The following is a 20,112-nucleotide window of genomic DNA, read 5'->3' on the forward strand; positions in this document are numbered from 1 at the left end:
CTATAAAGGAGAGAAACCTTTGCCTAGCTGTGTCATAATAAGCCAAGGATTTTCCCTTCGACTCCACTGGTCTCTCATCCAGGTGGCACTGTGGAACCTAACTTTAAGGTTTGGGGCCCTACCAGAACTGGCATGTAGTGATGGGTGATGGTACTGACCTGTCCACAAAGTAGCCCAGGATGGAGTTGCCACCGTCCACAGCCGGCTGCTTCCAGGTCACGATGACGTAATCCTTATTAGCATCCTGACACTTCACATCCAGAGGGGCGCCAGGAGCTCCCTCCACCTCCGCATCGGCATCTGATACAGGAACACACACATTGCCAGTCAAATGTTCCATGTAGAACCCTCTGTAGAAAGGGTTCTACATCACAGGAGGTTGGTCGCACCTCAATTGGGGAGGACGGGCTTGTGGTAATGGCTGGAGCGGAATGGGTGGAATGGTATCAAATATGTCAAACACATGGTTTCCATGTTCCATGTTTGCAATTCCATTCGCTCCGTTCCAGCCATTATTATGAGCCATCCTCCCCTCAGAAGCCTCCACTGTTCTACATGGAACCCAAAATGGTTCTACCTGGAACCAAAAAGGGTTCTTGAAATGGTTCTCCTATGGGGACAGCCAAAGAACCATTTAAGGTTCTAAATAGAGCCTTCTTTTCTAAGAGTGTACCTTAATGAATAAGTTGGCTGTGTCTGTGTGCATCATTATTTCCATGTTATACAGAACCAGGCCAGAGATTGTGACAGGAGTTGATTGACTCTACTATGGTCATAATGCATGGGTTCCATTGTGTGTGGAGGTAACCAGAGACTGCTATGGTTCAACTGCCATTTATATTTAAGAACACACACACACAAACAAACAGATGGGCCATGATAACATTGTTATCTGGTGTCAGTTGAGGTCTCTGTGTGACTTTGACCTTGATAAACTGTTAATCACACTCCATATAGAACATGAGACAGGTCAATGGAAACAGAGAGGGGGTAAACAAGTGGCCATACTGTCTGCACTCAAACACACACACACACGCGCACATACACACACACGCACGTACGCACACACACACTGTGAATGTGAAAAATAACATCAGTTAAACTTGTGAATCAGTAAACAAGGCATGTAATGGACTGAGGAGGAGTGATAATGTGACAGAGAGCAGTGGTGTTCAGTATTGCTCATGGTAAGGTCCCCACCTCTGACAAAGACGTAAGCGGAGTATGTCTCATATTTAGTCTTGGTGGTGATGCGCAGGGTGTAGAGCCCCTCGTCCTCCTTGTTCAGGTGTGTCAGGGTCAACGTGGCCTTGTCTCCACTCCAGTGCATGTGACACCACTTGGAGGGCTGCAGAAGAACATCTGAAGGCGAGAGATAAGGTTATAATGGCTGGACATCATCATCAGATCTGCCCTAATGTCGTCAGAGCCCTTCCTCATCAAGAAGTATCTTAAATAAATCCCATAGCCCAGGGGTGTATGTATGTATCAAGCAGCTCAGAATAGGTGTGCTGATCTAGGATCAGATCTTCCCTGTCCACGTAACCTACTAAACCTCAGCCAAGAGTTCCCAGAGCTCTGGGGCTTCACCTACCGTCTCTGTACCACTGCACCTCGGGCTGGTAGCGTGCCAGGTTGGGGGAGATGATGACCATGGCGCCCAGGCTCATGGTCTCGCCCTCCCGCCCGAACGACACGCCAAACCCGTCCACGATGTGGGTCTCGAAGGTGATACCATACTCAGAGACCAGGCCATCTGACAGGAAGGCGCGTCAAGTAACATGGGGTTAGAGGTCAGGTTGCTATTGTGTTCCCATCATGCAACAGTGTGCGTTGTGTGACACACCTCAACTTCAGACACCTGTGTGCATTATTATTCAAATCAAAGAGATGGACGAACAAAGAGCAAGTAACTGGTCTTAAAGGGATCGTTCACCCAAATTACAAATTAACACGTTGGTTTCCTTCCCTGTAAACTGTCTATGGAAAAGGCAAGACAGCAAAGCCATGCTTTGGTTTTGTTTACCTGGCCACTGTCTCCAAATGCTAACTTATTTGCATTTCTGTCCAAAAACCAAAGTCAGTATCCCCTATAGCAGTGTTTCCCAACTCCAATCCACGAGTACCACCAACAGGACACATTTGTGTTGTAACCCCGGACAAACACACCTAATTCAACTCATTGAGGGCTTGATAATTAGTTGACAAATTGAATCAGGTGTGCTTGTCCGGGACTATAACAAAAGTATGTACTGTTGGGGTACTGACTAGAGTTGGGAAACACTGGCCAGTAGCATTTTCTCGCGTTCACATTTCATGTCCATTTTATAGTAACTTTATTGAGCTACAAAATATATTTTAGACACTTTGGAATGATTGATGATGTAACTAAACATTATCCAGTAGCATCACATTTGACCCCTCCCCTCCCAAGAGCAAGTGACATAAAAAGAACCCCACACAGACTTCGGCAAAGCTCTTCAAACAGACAGAGGCGTGTACAGGGAGACAATGTACCGGAAGGACAACACAAAAACACCATTAACATCATTAAGTACAGTGTTCAGACACCAAAGAGTCACAACAGATTGTGTACAAACAGCACTGGGGAAACTGGGGGGCACATCATGCCGTAGACAGTGATGCACATTTTACATATTAAACCCAGTAGGAGTTGAAGACTTCAATCCCACTTCTGTCCGATTTTACAATCTAATAAGACCTGTTTATGAATTAAGAAAGGGTAATGGATGTGACTAATCAACAACAATTAAGTACAGTAATCTATAGTCTCAAATCAACGATCCAGGTTGTAAACTACAGTGTATATTTCTCTATATGACTTAATATCTTCTCTATGTCACTCTAGTTTACAGTATTTAACTTCCAAGGCTTTATGACTTGCATACAATTTCAAAAAACCCATACTTGCCAAAATGTTCAAGTATTCTGTTGTTTACGACAAAAAAAGAGCCACGTTTGTCATGCTGAACCATCTGTGGGTCTTTCCCAGGCAACTGAAAGATTATTACGAAGGTATTATCACAGGATCTTTCCAAACAGATACACATAATAGTGATCATGCATACACATTGAGTGACACTCAGTGAATGCACCAAGTTGACCAAAACGTAATCAAACCAGAGCAGAGCTTTAGTGACCCCGTAACCTTCGCTGTCTGTTGACTTTGCTGCGCCCAGCGTCAAGGGAACAAATAAGCTGTTAGTGCAATAGCACCCATAGCATCCCCAGGTCCCCCCCACCACCTCCCTCCTCAACTCACCACAGTGTTCCAGCTTAGCATAATGTGAATAGGTTATGTTAATATTGTTTAGTAAGGTGGTATGCCCACATCCATAAATACATATGGATGGTTATGAATAAAGTATTTGATATTATGAGTATTGAGTAATGAGTATATTTTTCCAATGAAATTATATTCCTCTGACTTACGTCTGGGCATTGGGAGAGCCTCCTCTACCGCTCCTTTGAATCCTAGAGTAGAATGAACACATAAGTACTTATTATTAACATGTTATTACTGTGTTGTAGTCAACAGAAACATATGTGATCATTTTACACAGAGGATACTTGAAACTGGACCAAGTGAAAGCAGCACTAAGAAAGACTGTAAAATAGGTTAATCGTTGTGCATCCACCCAAGTAATGGGGTGATATTGGGGATTATTGTCTAGTTCATTGTGGAGGCACCAGACTTTGAGAACTATATTTTATAAACATACTCTTAACAACGATGGAGGCAAAGGTAGAGAGCTCTCCCTTGCTGTTCATGGCAGAAACACGATACTGTGCAGTATCATCAAAATCACATCTGAAATGAGAAGAGAGAGAGAAGACCAGCTGAATCAATGTCTCGTATACACACGTTTCTCTCTCCTAATGGTTCACGTGTACATAAATACCCTCACCCCTCCCCGCTCAGCCATGTAAATCAACACACAGCCATGTGAGCTGGGACTGTAAAATGCTCCAGAACTCCAGGCCGGGAATACTCTGGGAATAAATAGACACTGTGATGATGTCATAATGTGTCAGGTGGTATGGGCTTCTGTATGATAGCATGTTTCCGTGAGAGAATCTAACCACACATAACTATCTAACTTTCCATGGCTGATTAGCTATACTGCTTAGTACATACAACATGCGTGGTTGAGTTTGAGTCTATGAGAGAACTTAAAAAGCTGTTCTGTCTGAAACAGCTCGAGACACTTAAGTGTTTAGTCCTTTGTGAAATGGCTTAAAATACAACATCGGCCCTCTATCTTCACCAACAGCTTTCTATACCTAACAGAGCTCAGGGCACTGACAGATGGACAGACAGGCAGACGGACGGACCGACAGACCGATAGATACAGCGTGAGTCAGAGAGGGGTATTGATTTCACACATTTGAAATCACATTTCTGTAACTGTAATCCACTGTCCCTCAAGTTCACAGTGTGAGCTCATCCAAACATTCCCAGGGTTGTCAGTCTGCCCACACACGCTGGCCTAACACGACCTTTCCTGAGAGTGGCGATTGTATTACACCATGAAGGGGTGTTAAAGGGACGTGGTCGTGACATCATAATGACATTATACCATGGCCAGCGATGACTGTGTTGTTTGATAGTATCTGTTAATTCACAGCAATGAGCCACCACAGAGAGAAGACCTGGTCTGTATGTATGAAGTGTCAAGGTGTTTTCACATATATTCTTCTTTAAAAGAACCGATCTCAGTCCTCTTTAAAGTGAACTCTTGGGTAAAAGAAAAAATGCTAAATGACTCAGTTCTCTTTGTATTCACACTGCCCTTGCCTTTTAATGAGGACTCTTTTGCTAGTTAACTTCACATATTTTGTGGTCCGAGACCTGTTTGCATTCACATTGCTATGTTTAGAAAGGAAACAAGATATTTTTCCAACATTCACTCAATGTACTCTGGGTAAATAAACAGTGCAGGACAAGCTATACCATCAGAACCTGTTATCGGACAGCCAAGGATGAACCTACATACATTTTGTGGAAGCTAATAGTTTGCATTTAGTTAAAAAAGAAGACATACAAATTATAATCAAAATTCTATATTTACATGTAAAATTGACTGGTAACAGGATAAATGGCAGAAGAATAATTGCAAATTAAATAATGCTTTAATTGAAAATTGTGTACTCCAAATTGTACCGCCAACCTGCACATTTGTTTTTGGCATTAACATGAGGGGCTATAGCAGGGGAAACGGTATTGCAGTAACCTAGTGCTTGGTGTGGGAATAATTATAAGTGGACTTGGCGAGCTTTGTGTTCACATTCCCCTGAAAAAAGGGAACCGAACCACAGACTTCAAGTGAACCGAACTCAGACCACCTCTAGAGATGGTCTCAGTTCGGTTCACTTTGGGGCTCTTTTGAGGGGTCTGAGTTCCTTTGGAGCATTCACACTGCACATACATTTAAGCAAACCGCACTCAGTACACAACAATAGGCTGAAAGGAACCAAGTGTGAAAGCACCCTTAGAGTATGAATGCTGATCTAGGATCAGGGCCCACCTGTCCATGTAATCTAATTCACTGTGATTTAAAATGAAAAACTGATCCTAAATCAGCACTCCTACTCTGAGATGATTGATACATACTGAAAGACCCTGTGGCTTTGGGGTTGTGCCTACCTGTCGATCTCCAGTGAATGCACGTTGTAGCTGCTCTGTAGCTTATACTTGCCCGGGTGGGCCATTGGATCGATTGTCACATTGTTTTTGTACCTTGTTGTGGAACAAGGACAGGAGGAGAGAAGATGAAAAGAAGGAAAATAGAGTTTAAAAGTACAGATCAGAATCAGGATAGAGACCAGAAAGAGAAGCTAGGTAGACACCAGAGAAGTATGTATAGTGGGTTCTATGGTGATTTAGTGCAATGACATGACGATAGAATTAAGAGGGCAACAATTGCTGGTGCTCTAGCCATAAGGGATTGATTTGGTGTGTGTTGTGTTAGTGATCAGTTGGTCATGTCAAGGTGTATCCAGAGTGGTGTGTGTGTGTGTGTGTGTGTGTGTGTGTGTGTGTGTGTGTGTGTGTGTGTGTGTGTGTGTGTGTGTGTGTGTGTTGTGTGTGTGCAGTACTCACCAGACAACCCGTGGGTCAGGCCATCCAGAGACGGTGCAGTGCAGCCTCACACACTGCTTCTCCCACACCGTGTGGGAGCGAGGTTTAATCACAAACTCCGGGGCATGCATCAGGCTATCCTTGTTCATACACTTGTGGTATTCCTCGTTCTCATTGATCTGGGGATTAGCGTGTTCATTTAACCTTCATAGAGCCTTCGTACGGCATTCATGGACCCTTTATAATAACACATTCTCAGGTGCAACTGTAAAACACTATACCTCCAGAACCCTGTAGAAAACATTTGAGGCATTCCCCATCAATTCATAAAACATTGACGATGCATCCTTGAAGCAAATACAAAGCATTCACAAGGCATTTGCTTGGCAATGAATCTCTTAGAGCTGAATCCAAACTTGATATCCGTGCAAATAACAAAAGTTTCAAAGACATCAAAGGGCAAACAAATTGAAGTTACATGGGCTGATATCGAGTTATGGATTCGAGTCTCTGTCTTCTTTACATATGCAGACTCCATGCACGTGTCACAGTCCTAATGAGTAATTGATTTATGATCTTTGAATAACTATGGACATAAGCACCTACTTGTGGATCCAATAACCCCTAACACATAATCCGATAATGCTCTTTGAACACTGAATGTACAGTTGAAGTCGGAAGTTTACATACACCTTAGCCAAATACATTTAAACTTTTTTCACAATTCCTGACATTTAATCCTAGTAAAGATTCCCTGTCTTAGGTCAGTTAGGATCACCAATTTATTTAAAGAATGTGAAATGTCAGAATAGTGATTTATTTCAGCTTTTATTTCTTCCAGTGGGTCAGAAGTTTACATACACTCAATTAGTATTTGGTAGCATTGCCTTTAAATTGTTTAACTTGGGTCAAACGTTTCGGGTAGCCTTCCACAAGCTTCACACAATAAATTGGGTGAATTTTGGCCTATTCCTCCTGACAGAGCTGGTGTAACTGAGTCAGGTTTGTAGGCCTCCTTGCTCGCACGCGCTTTTTCAGTTCTGCCCACAAATTTTGTATAGGATTGAGGTCAGGGCTTTGTGATGGCCACTCCAATACCTTGACTTTGTTGTCCTTAAGCCATTTTGCCACAACTTTGGAAGTATGCTTGGGGTCATTGTCCATTTGGAAGACCCATTTGCGACCAAGCTTTAACTTCCTGACTGATGTCTTGAGATGTTGCTTCAATATATCCACATAATTTTCCTTCCTCATGATGCCATCTATTTTGTGAAGTGCACCGGTCCCTCCTGCAGCAAAGCACCCCCACAGCATGATGCTGCCACCCCCGTGCTTCACGGTTGGGATAGTGTTCTTCGGCCTGCAAGCCTTCCCCTTTTTCCTCCAAACATAACGATGGTCATTATGGCCAAACAGTTCTATTTTTGTTTCATCAGACCAGAGGACATTTCTCCAAAAAGTACAATCTTTGTCCCCATGTGCAGTTGCAAAGCATAGTCTGGCTTTTTATGGCAGTTTTGGAGCAGTGACTTGCTGAGCGGCCTTTCAGGTTATGTCGATATAGGCCTCGTTTTACTGTGGATATAGATACTTGTGTACCTATTTCCTCCAGCATCTTCACAAGGCCCTTTGCTGTTGTTCTGGGATTGATTTGCACTTTTCGCACAAAAGTACGTTAATCTCTAGGAGACAGAACGCATCTCCTTCCTGAGCGGTATGACGGCTGCGTGGTCCCATGGTGTTTATACTTGCTTACTATTGTTTGTACAGTTGAAAGTGGTACCTTTAGGCATTTGGAAATTGCTCCGAAGGATGAACCTGACTTGTGGAGGTCTACGATTTTTTTGGATTTTACCATGATGTCAAGCAAAGAGGCACTGAGTTTGAAGGTAGGCCTTGAAATACATCCACAGGTACACCTCCAATTGACTCAAATTATGTCAATTAGCCTATCAAAAGCTTCTAAAGCCATGACATCATTTTTTGGAATTTTCCAAGCTGTTTAAAGGCACAGTCAACTTAGTGTATGTACACTTCTGACCCACTGGAATTGTGATACAGTGAATTATAAGTGAAATAATCTGTCTGTAAACAATTGTTGGAAAAATTACTTGTGTCATGCACAAAGTAGATGTCCTAATCGACTTGCCAAAACTATAGTTTGTTAACAATACATTTGTAGAGTGGTTGAAAAACAAGTTGTAATGACTCCAAGCTAAGTGTATGTAAACTTCTGACTTCAACTGTATCACTTAGTGGCATGACGTGCTGGCAGAAGTCTAAATACAGTGTGTGCCCCACTCAAGGGACACTGTAGCTTTTATGATCCTCCTGAGTGAATGGGGCAGGATATTCCTTGACATAAATATTTGAATGAGGGACTCAAATAACCAGAGCAGAATGAATCCATGGAATGAAACATTGCTTGTGGCAATACATTTCCTGTGATACTTTGCTAATGGATTTCTTACGGTATTCCCATCCATTATAGCAATTTAGTGATTATTCTCCTCTGTGATCTCACAAACGTAAACGTACCGTTTTCAAGGGATTGTTAAATAAATGTTATAACTATTTGGTTTTAATATCATCACCTTGAAGAAGAGTATAGTCAGAACTACATATTTCCGATTATTCCACATTTAGCTCTATCATCAGAGTTATACAGCAAGTAACTGCATGCTTTTCCTGATCAGTAAACATCAATTTATCATGTATTTTCAGATATGTGAGGGTAGCCTATCCATTTGAGATGTAGCTAGCTAGCTAAGCAAACAACATGTGTAATTTAGCTTGCTTCGATAGACATTAGGCTTTTGGAAAGAGCTTGACATCGGCAAGTCCTCGTCCTGGTAAAGTTGTCAGTCAGACTACTGTTATCACCACTATAGATGGCAAGCAAATCAAACAATATTTGGATATAGCCATCTAGTTTATCCCCTGAACGTTAGCTTGTTAACTAGCCATATTGACGTGATCTGTTAGGCCTATTAGCTAGCTAGCCAATTTGACGTGGTCCATTAATCAATGTAGCCTATCATGTCTGTCAGCAGCAATCGTGATTAAACCCTCTTAAAAGCAATGTTTAAAAAGGGGATAATGTTTGATAGGTAGGCCTACGTTGGTTGGAGAAAAAAGTACATTACCCACTGGGCACACACTGGTTGAATCAATGTTGTTTCCACATCAATTCAATTAAACCTATGTGGAATAGACATTGAATTGATGTCTGTACCCAGTGGGTTAGGTCTACTTACCACTATGTTTAGCCAACTAACTGTACAACATTTCTACCAGTAGCTTGCAAAGTAAACATTATCAGCTAACAGTACCACGGCAAATGCGCCCTTCTGCTGCTTGAAAGGCAGAGCCCACAAAGGATGGGAAATGAACATAAACCACGCATACTTGCCAGGTATAGTTCACTTTTATTTTTTATCACTCAAATCTCCAATTAATGGTGGCCAATATTGAGAGATATTGTGAGGCTACGCTCACTTATCTTAAATTACTGATCATGAAAAGCATGCAGTTACTTGCTGTATAACTCTGATGATGGAGCTAATTGTTTTGCATGGAATAATCTGACATTTGTAGTTCTGACTATGCTCTTCAAGAGGTGATGAGATTACAACCAAATAGTTAACATTTATTTAACAATCCCTTGAAAACAGCAAGCTGTTGACAATGGTTTTAGAGGAGCTGGGGGTTGCCCTGCCCCCCCAACAGTAGGCAAATCGAACGCACTGCACATTATTGTGACTTGGTATGTAGGATCTTTAATTTGAGCCAGTTTGCTACAGCAGGAAAATTATCATGCAGCAAAGGGAAATGTGAATTATTATGTGGATCAAATTAATGGACAATTTTTTGTAGGGGTTGATACATTTTACATTACGGCAAATCAAGTCTGAAATTTGGAAATGGAAATTACTAACTTTAGAAGCCTTTTAAAACCGTGAATAGACTACAAGTGTGCATTTCCTGCTGTGCAGGAACATTCTAATTAACAAAAGAGTGATCAAATGAATAGCCTACATCTGTACTCTTCTCTTTGATGTCAATGAGGGAAATAATGCCACTCTGTGATGTAACAAGAGAAGGTATTGTTCAGTCAGAAGTCATCAAACTAAGAATAGCCCATTATGATGATGAGTATTATCCAGTATTCCCCAATCTGATTCCGGCATCTACTGTAGGGCTGCACAATATGGGCTACATTGATTTTGTATCCAAATATTGCAATTGGATTTGCGATATGAATCCAAACACTTCGGTGAACTGTTGGAATTATAGAAATAAAATGATTTATATTAAGAAGCAAAGTGTAAAGCAGCATCATTCTTGTTTGGAACAATGGGGGGTTCGATTAATCTCGCCTGGCTCCTGTGTAGGCATGATTTGCACCGGGTGAAAGTTGATTGCATTCATTTTAGCCTGGTTCCAAAACGAACGCAATCAACTTTCACCCTACACAGGTTCCAAAGCCAGGTGCCCTGTGTGCCCCGTTCAAAGCCCATGGTGAAGTCGGCTCAAAACAAAGGGACGTAGGAGCACGTGGTGTATTGAGTAGGATTTTGTGTTTTCACATGCAAAAGTGATTGCTTTCAAGCTTTATCTGCCTTCTCAATGAAAACGAGTTACAAAATTCAAATATTTATTTTATGGAAAAGAGATGTATGTTTCTAGACAATGCACAGTGCTGCCTTGTTGACAAAATGACAGAGCGGCACAGATTTCTGTTCGATGGCGCTCCTCCCTCCCCGCTTTCGCCCGAGTATCAGCATAATCTAATCTCAGCATAATCTAATCCGCCCAATGTATTGACTGCATTTGACCTAACAGAACAGCATGCAACCTGAATCTAACAGATAGGAGGAACTGCGCTGCTTGAGTGACAGGGGGTAGCTGTAGCCCAATATGGCGACCGGAGTATGGGCGAGTGGGTGTGTCGAAAGAAAAGTAGTGGGATATGGAAAGGAGTGGGTGTGTTGAAAGGAAAGTAGTGGGGTATGGAAAGGAGTGGGTGTGTCGAAAGGAAAGTAGTGGGCGTGTGGAAAGGAGTGGGTGTGTCGAAAGGAAAGTAGTGGGGTATGGAAAGGAGTGGGTGTGTCGAAAGGAAAGTAGTGGGCGTGTGGAAAGGAGTGGGTGTGTCGAAAGGAAAGTAGTGGGGTATGGAAAGGAGTGGGTGTGTCGAAAGGAAAGTAGTGGGCGTGTGGAAAGGAGTGGGTGTGTCGAAAGGAAAGTAGTGGGGTATGGAAAGGAGTGGGTGTGTCGAAAGGAAAGTAGTGGGGTATGGAAAGGAGTGGGTGTGTCGAAAGGATAGTAGTGGGCGGGTGGAAAGGAGTGAATGTGTCAAAAGCACTCTGCTATAGGTTAAATGGTTTGATTGAGCTGTTTTTTTTCTTACGTTTCTTACCTAACGTGCCGCGGGGGTTTGGACTTCTGTTTTGAAGCCAGAGGATGAGTCGGAGTTGTACTTCACTGTTAGTTTTACACAAATAATTGTACATTTTCAGTTATAAAACTGACGATTGTTTATTTTTTATTAAAAGTACTGATGATGGGTGTACTGTTGCTTCATGCATTGTATGCGTGTGCTTACTTTGACTGTCCCCCTGATATTGGTTACTAGGTAGCAACTTCCCACGCCGTTGCAGGACAGTAGTGCTTGTCAAGCTGGAGCGAAGGGTACTGTGTCCCGGTGTTGTTTCCATTCATGCCCTCCCCTGCTCCCCATTGATTAGTAGACTGTATGTATGTATCAAGGTGACATCTAGATGGTTATCAATATTCGTTTTTTCTTGTGTAGGCTGCTATCCTACTTGAAATAAAATAATGGGAGGGAAAAAATTGCCATGTTAGCTACCGCCGGCAACACGACCGATACCCAGTAAGAAGCAACTCAGTTCGGCTCACTGTGCAGCCTAATCAGACACGTAAAACGTTCGCTGATTTGCTTTCCATACACCCACTCCTTTCGACACACCCACTCGCCTATACTCCGGTCGCCATATTGGGCTGCAGCTACCCATACTTGAGGAGAGTACGTTACATGCGGCTGAGTGGCGTTTCAAAATATTGCATGCTTCTGCAATATGGATATTGTACATGTCAATATTGCGATTTTGATGTGAATTCGATTCATTGTGCAGCCCTACTGACATCCATGACATGACAAAGACTCAATATTCCCCATTATGATGTCACAAAGGTGCGTATTATTCTGTATTCCTCAATGTGATGTGGCAAAGGAATACTGCCCTCTATGACATCACAAAGACTCCTGCACTAACCCTCTTGCTCAGGGAGATGCGCTCGGCTGATTCGCGCATGGACACCTTCCTAGACGTCTGCTCCGTCCTCTCCATCTCCAACCCACTCGTGAACAGATTCCTCCGGGCCATATATCCAGTACTCTCCTTCAGCCGGGCCTCCTCCGTATCTGAAAGCCCACTGGCATACTCCTGACTAAGGTGGGGGGAGCAAAGCCAGGGAGGAGAGTGGGCAGTGGGGTCATTTTCATGGTCATTGGTCAGAACCACTCACTGATATCAAAATGTCCCTGGCTTCTCCACATCACTAAGGTTCAAAGATCGTTGACTAGTTTACCTGCCCCTGAAGATGGGCACTACATAGCCGATGATCTGGTTCTTTTGGTCCATAGCCAGGTAGGTGGGCTTGGCTCTCTTGGGGATTGGGCTCAGTCTGCTCTCCTCCAGCACAGAGTATGATGCACTAAGTCTAAGACACAGGATAGTGTCAATACAGCAATGTCAACCTAACACAGTGTAATAACATCAAAGTTAATGTCAATGTAATCTGAAGGGCTGGATGAGGAGGAGAAAGGTTGTATTATGGGGTATATTAATCATCAACAAGGAGGGTGGCTTAGGTGGGTTAAGCTGCAATGACATGTCTGCAATGACAAAGTATAAGATAGAATTAAGACAAAGTCGATCGTCTGTCGTCACCAGCGTGCAGTTTTGGAACTTGTTTTAATATATCAAACTCTTTAAACATAATAATAATAATGAAAATGAAACTTGGGGGTCATAGGAGAGTAGGTGAAGGGAAGATACACAGACATCCTCATCCTTCCAAAAATACAAAGGGTTCTCAGCTCAAAACCCACACACCTGACACTACAAACCAAACACCCAACACAACCATTATTTAGGTTGCACCAAATTGATTATCACAAGTACACTACCGGTGAAAAGTTTTAGAACACCTACTCATTCAAGGGTTTTTCTTTATTTTTACTATTTTCTACATTGTAGAATAATAGTGAAGACATCAAAACTATGAAATAACACATATGGAATCATGTAGTAACCAGAAAAGTGCTAAACAAATCCAAATATATTTTGTATTTCAGATTCTTCAAATAGCCACCCTTTGCCTTGATGACAGCTTTGCACACTCTTGGCATAATCTCAACCAGCTTCATGAGGTAGTCACCTGGAATGCATTTCAATTAACGGCTGTGCCTTCTTAAAAGTTAATTTGTGGAATTCCTTTCCTTCTTAATGCATTTGAGCCAATCAGTTGTGTTGTGACAAGGTAGGGGGGTATACAGAAGATAGCCCTATTTGGTAAAAGACCAAGTCCATATTATGGCAAGAATAGCTCAAATAAGCAAAGAGAAACGACAGTGCTTCATTACTTTAAGACATGAAGGTCAGTCATTTGCAGCCCAAATAAATGCATCACAGAGTTCAAGTAACAGACACATCTCAACATCAACTGTTCAGAGGAGACTGCGTGAATCAGGCCTTCATGGTCGAATTACTGCAAAGAAGCCACTACTGAAGGACACCAATAAGAAGAAGAGACTTGCTTGGGCCAAGAAACACAAGCAATGGACATTAGACCGGTGGAAATGTTTGGTTCCAACCGCTGTGTCTTTGTGAGACCCGGTGTGGGTGAACGGATGATCTCCACATGTGTATTTCCCACCGTAAAGCATGGAGGAGGTGGTGTTCTGGTGTAGGGGTGCTTTGCTGGTGACACTGTCTGTGGTTTATTTAGAATTCAAGGCACACTTAACCAGCATGGCTACCACAGCATTCTGCAGCGATACGCCATCCCATCTGGTTTTGGCTTAGTGGGACTATCATTTGATTTTCAACAGGACAATGACCCAACACACCTCCAGGCTGTGTAAGGGCTATTTTACCAAGAAGGAGAGTGATGGAATGCTGCAGTAGATGACCTGGCCTCCAAAATCCTCCGACATCATCCAAATTGAGATGGTTTGGGATGAGTCGGAACGCAGAGTGAAGGAAAAGCAGCCAACAAGTGCTCAATATATGTGGGAACTCCTTCAAGACTGTTGGAAAATCATTCCAGGTGAAGCTGGTTGAGAGAATGCCAAGAGTGTGCAAAGCTGTCATCAAGGCAAAGGGTGGATATTTGAAGAATCTCAAATATAAAATATATTTGGATTTGTTTAACACTTTTTGGGTTACTACATGATTCCATATGTGTTGTTTCATAGTTTTGATTCTACAATGAATGAGTAGGTGTTGTAAAACTTTTGACCAGTAGTGTACATCAACACGTAATTAACGGTACACTGCATTATAGGCAACAAAACAATTGCCAGACAATATGAAATGGAGCCATATGTATCTCCTGTGTGTGCATATAATGTACACTGAGTGTACAAAACTTACTATTTTCATGACAGACTGACCAGGTGAATCCAGGTGAATGCTATGATCCCTTTTTGATGTCACTTGTTAAATCCACTTCAATCAGTGTAGATGAAGGGGAGGAGACGGGTTAAAGAAGGATTTTTAAGCCTTGAGACAATTGAGACATGGATTGTGTATGTGTGCTATTCAGAGGGTGAATGGGCAAGACAAAATATTTAAGTGCCTATGAACAGGGTATGGTAGTAGGTACCAGGCGCACCGGTTTGTGTCAATAACTGCAACGCTGCTGGGTTTCTCATGCTCAACAGTTTCCTGTGTGTATCACGAATGGTCCACCACCTAAAGGACATCCAGACAACTTGACACAACTGTGGGAAGCATTGGAGTCAACATGGGCCAGCGGATTGCTTTCAACACCTTGTAGAGTCCATGACCCAACGAATTGAGGCTGTTCTGAGGGCAAATATTAAGAAGGTGTTCCTAATGTTTGGTAAACTCAGTGTATGTCACTCATATGTAGAATCTATATTACTCCCCTGTAAAATCTGGTGACCTGGGAAGGGAGGCGGTGACAAGTCTAGTGGGTGTAAAAACGGAGGGGTGAAGGGGTTCCATCCCCACACAGCGTCTGGCTCAGAGTAAAAACAAAGAGGAAAGGCAACAGAACACCGACAACTATGGAACAGGAAAACTGTTTCCCCACCCTGCCCCTCCAAGACCCCTGAGAATACCACTTCATAGTATCAGTCATAGAATCAGGGTTGGAAAAACACTCAGCCGTCATTCGGATTGGGACGTGAAAACTGGTGTCCTGACTCCCTGCGGTCACTAAATATCTCCTGGCACTTGCCGTAAGAGTAGGGGTGTTAACCCCAGTGTCCTGGCTAAATTCCCAATCTGGCCCTCATACCATCATGGCCACCTAATCATCCCCAGCTTCCAATTGGCTCATTTATCCCCTCTCCTCCCCCCGTAACTCTTCTCCAGGTCATTGCGGTAAAAGAGAATAAGTCACCTTACCAGGTAAAATAAGGATCAATAAATAAATGTAGACGGATTACGATAAGGATCGCTCTTATTGCAGAATGGGAATGCATGAAAGGTAATCCCCATTCAATGAGTATTCCTAATGGAACAATTGGTATGTCTGCACAATACCAGGACAATCTCCAGTTCATAACTTTTGTTATGTCACCATCAGACTATAATAAACAGCAAAAGGCTATTCAATTTCAAAATCAACAGGGGAGAAAATGTCTCTTACTGAGGCTTCTGAATCCGTCTTGTCAATGCACCATTTATATTCCCTATGCCTATGCCATAGGGACATTTCTATGCGACAAGGTAGAGTACTATGGTTCGACCAATGGTGTCACTAACCCAAAGGCAGGGAAAGCTGGGTAAATTCCTGACAGCATGAGGTTCAACCATAAAGGCCCAAATGAGGGACCATTAGCTCCACAGAAACCCTTTGACCTCCTATGCACACTGTCAAGGCCAGTGTATTTAGAGATGGCAGGTGTTCCTAAGAGTGAGACCGCCAACATTTCAACACGTGATTCAATACAATCACAACCACTGTTGTTAGGCCGTCCATAGATTGCCAGAATAGTCTTGTAAATACTCCTATATCTCATCGATAATTCCTTAAATAAAACAATTCAAAGAGCAAATAACGACCCACTGAAAGACATTAATGACCACTGCATTCAACAATTCTGGGAAATCCACAGGTGGATGCAATCTCCCCCCCAAAAATATGTTTTATTGTCACATACACCAGATAGGTGCAGTGAAATGTGTTTTTTTACAGGGTCAGCCATAGTAGTACAACGCCCCTGGAGAAAATGTGGGTTAAGTGCCTTGCGAAAGGGCACATCGACAGATCTTTCATCTTGTTGGCTCGGGTATTCAAACCATTGACCATTCAGTTACTGGACCAACACTCTAACCGCTAGGCTACCTGCTGCTGACCCCAAACAAGACCTCAACTCATAGCCAACTTCAGCCATGTCTCCAGATCACAATGCACTACAAGGCTCTAAGAGAAGCATGCTAAAAAGCCTTACGTACTCACGCAAAATAGCATCGTTGTTTAGTGCGAGAGGAAGCCCCCAATGGAGGTACTGGCTGAACAAAATAAAACATCTTAACAGGGAAACAAGACCTCAAGAAAGGAAACCATTAAAACTGGGGTTTAGAGAACTAGGGCAGAGAATCTACACTACAGCTCACATTCCCAGAGACATGGTATGCACGGGTCAGGATGCTATTTCAGTCTATAGGCCATGGCATAGGCCTATAGCATAACACTGCATTATGCAACACAGTGCATTCCTTTAAAGCTTGCTTACACCCAGCCTGCATCAAACATTTATGACGACAGAGTCAATGTGAATGTGAGATGCTCTATTTCTGGTTAACTGAACTATAGTGGGAACTAGGAGAAGGTTGTCTTAAAAGAAAAAGTGCATTAGTTCAAAAGCAGACAGGGCAGTGTGCAACAGACACCGACATGCACAGTATCTATATAAAGGACTACTTGGAACTTCATGCAGGATTCACAGACATATTATATTTATGGAATGGTTTTAGAGAAAAGAGATAAGGTTAGAGAATGTTACTGGGAGTGGTCAAACACCTTAATACTGCAGGTGTAGAAGCAGGAAGTGGAAGAAGAATCATTTAAAGCAGAGAAATGATGGTTACTAAGCAGGACCGACTGATGTGGAGGCCATGGATGGCATGGGAAAAGTTGACAGAAGTATGAGATAGGAGGTAAGGTTGGTGATGGGGTTACAGGGGCAGCAGGGCCATCTTCTGACACCAGTATGGATGGGATGCATGGATATGAGCCAGAGCTACTGTACTGCAGGGCATCCTTCTCCTCCTTACCCCCTGCTGGCACTGAGACTGGCACTGGCACTGGCTCTGCTGCGGGTGGCATAGCTGCTGCTACTCGACTGGTACTGGCTAACAGCCGACTCCACCTCCTTGCTGCGGTAGTCACGATCATAGTGGCGGTGCTGTTTCTGGTAGAAAGGTATGGACCCAGACATCCTGCACGGTGTTCCTGGCACAGAGTCTCTTGTAGCCTGCCTGTCTGCTTAGCTAGTGTTTGAGAATGGTTTTGATCAATACAGTTAAAGCATTGCTGCAAAATGACCTTTTGTAAGCTATTAGTTGTTTAATGTTTTGGTTTCATTTACAATTTGTCTTGATGATAATTGTTGTTATTGTATTATGTTACTTGATATAATCACAGAGGAAAGGTCATGACCTTCATTGTCTCTGTTGGATTAGGGGGAAATTATAATGATTGTGCCAGATCAATATCTTCATGCTCTGTACACAACTCAAGTGTAGCTTACTATCAACATCAATGGATGAGGAATAAAATGCACAACTTTTTCTGATAGTAAAATTAGCCAAATTGATTCGGTAGATGTAGAATTTAAATATTTTTTAGTTTTTCCAAATAACTTGATTGATGTAGCCTAGGCCTATTTACTGTTAATGGAAATCAATGGATTTCCAGACTTCTTTGTTTTGAAAATACTTTATGGCTGTTCTAAACTGCAATAGGCATAGGATGTTAACTGACATGAGTGGAGGGCAACAGGTGCACTGGTTCAGTAGTTGTTCTATCTAATAATGGCATGATTTTAACATGAGAAGAGCCTGTGACTCTGGAATTCCAAATTGCAGTGTGCGCCTGAGGCTGGCATAGAACAGGATTCACATTGCAAACAATCACACCATCAAAATGCACACTAAACATAACATAATATTCAACAACGAATTATCAAAAAATAACCTCTGGTTACTTCTATTTGGTTGATGAAGCGGAAATCTTATCAGTTATTCGTATCGAGATAACTTACCTAGGCCCAAAAAGCCACCAACTGCTGAAAGCAAAGGAAAAAGTGATCCAACTCCAGGTGTAAGTCAACGAAGTTTGAAATCCAGGCAAAGCCGCAGGTAGGTGCGGTAGCAGAGGAAAGGCAGCCGTCTACACAACATAAATAAAATTGGCACTCGATGGAATGGCCAAACCGCAGTTACGTCCTTTTATGGCGTGGAGGCCCGATAAATATAGACGAGAGCAGAGCAGAGGGAAGCTATCACAACTCTAGGGAGAGAGCAGCAGACCCAACCTAGTCCGGTGACTTTTGAATATGTTGGTCATTGACGAGTGCGACTATTTGCAATGTCAAAAATGACCCTCTCTACCTGTTGGCCTATATTTTAGACTAGGCCTACTGTACAACAAATCTGTAGCTTGTCATCATTAGTCAGTGTTACTGTATTTTTGACACCACTTATTGGAGAGAGTATAGCCCAACTCATTATCAGTGTCCCATTAATGGATTACTTTATACATTTCGTATTTAAACATGGGTATTTCCTCTTACAGCAGACCTTAGATGTATTAATGACTATCAAGGTTATTGTCAATGTATGATATTCACATATAGAAAGGTCACTTTAAGCCTGACACCTGAACTTCTGGTTGCATGGCAGCCCTATATACTACTCTGATCAATCTTATTGGGCTGACCCCATAACTTGGACTTCATCTTAAAAAGGAATAAATTGTGTAATTTCTGTCTCATATTGTGCCAATGTTCAATATTCATATACTGGTCCTCTGCAGCTCAATTGGTAGAGCATGGTGCTTGTAACGCCAGGGTAGTGGGTTCGATCCCCGGGACTGTAACGATCCCGGCAGTCTGAGTCGGGTCCTGTCTGGTGACTAGTTTTTCCTGTTCGTGATCTCCAGTTTCCCGAGGGTTCGGGAACGCTCCGGGGAGCTCTCTTGTTTTCCGCACCTGCATCCCATCAGCAATCTGCACACCTGGTCCTGATCATCACCCTTCTTAGGCTCTGGCCGAACATCCAGTTCCTGCCGGATCGTTAGCCATGAACAGTAGGTTTATCAGTGTATCAGTCCTAGAGCTTCTAGCGTTAGTTTTGTTGTTTTGTACCTTGTTGGTCTATTGTTTACTTACCTCCGTTTTTGTTCCATCTACAGTCACTCGTCCGGAACCTTCACCCTACCTCTGCCTGATGGTCGGCGGCTGCCGAGCCATCATTGGACCAACAACTGCACCCTCAACAACTCATCCACGCCGCCCGCTCTGTTCCCTGGATTATTCTGCACCTTTTGAATCTGTAATAAACCCTCACCTTCGTTCAACTCTCCTTGTCCTGGTCTGCTTCTGGGTTCTGTCTGAGGGAACTGTGACAGAACGATCCGCCAGTAATGAACCCAGCGGACCTGGACTCTGTTCGCCATGCCATTACCCAGCAGGAGAAGATGTTGGGCCATCATAGCACGGTACT

At 42.8% G+C, this 20,112-nt stretch overlaps 1 protein-coding gene across 2 annotated transcripts in view; it reads right to left on the reverse strand.

Moving 5' to 3' along the window:
• Nucleotides 1–18,818, reverse strand: part of LOC121550019 (M-protein, striated muscle) — a 51,409-nt gene extending 32,591 nt beyond the window's left edge. Inside the window, exons 1-11 of one of the 2 annotated variants that reach the window (XM_041862079.2) lie at nucleotides 18,651–18,818; nucleotides 17,662–17,877; nucleotides 12,716–12,847; nucleotides 12,400–12,574; nucleotides 6,125–6,282; nucleotides 5,669–5,761; nucleotides 3,744–3,832; nucleotides 3,454–3,495; nucleotides 1,595–1,756; nucleotides 1,201–1,362; nucleotides 159–300 (exon numbers count right to left, since the gene is read on the reverse strand). In XM_041862079.2, the coding sequence (XP_041718013.2) occupies nucleotides 159–300; nucleotides 1,201–1,362; nucleotides 1,595–1,756; nucleotides 3,454–3,495; nucleotides 3,744–3,832; nucleotides 5,669–5,761; nucleotides 6,125–6,282; nucleotides 12,400–12,574; nucleotides 12,716–12,847; nucleotides 17,662–17,825 (1,319 nt within the window). In that variant the 5' untranslated portion in view covers nucleotides 17,826–17,877; nucleotides 18,651–18,818. The remainder of the gene's footprint in view (nucleotides 1–158; nucleotides 301–1,200; nucleotides 1,363–1,594; nucleotides 1,757–3,453; nucleotides 3,496–3,743; nucleotides 3,833–5,668; nucleotides 5,762–6,124; nucleotides 6,283–12,399; nucleotides 12,575–12,715; nucleotides 12,848–17,661; nucleotides 17,878–18,650) is intronic. The other variant, XM_041862080.2, reaches the window with a different exon arrangement.
• Nucleotides 18,819–20,112: the final 1,294 nt, after the last annotated feature.

The sequence above is a fragment of the Coregonus clupeaformis genome, chromosome 34 (assembly GCF_020615455.1).
Source record: "Coregonus clupeaformis isolate EN_2021a chromosome 34, ASM2061545v1, whole genome shotgun sequence".
NCBI lineage: Eukaryota > Metazoa > Chordata > Actinopteri > Salmoniformes > Salmonidae > Coregonus > Coregonus clupeaformis.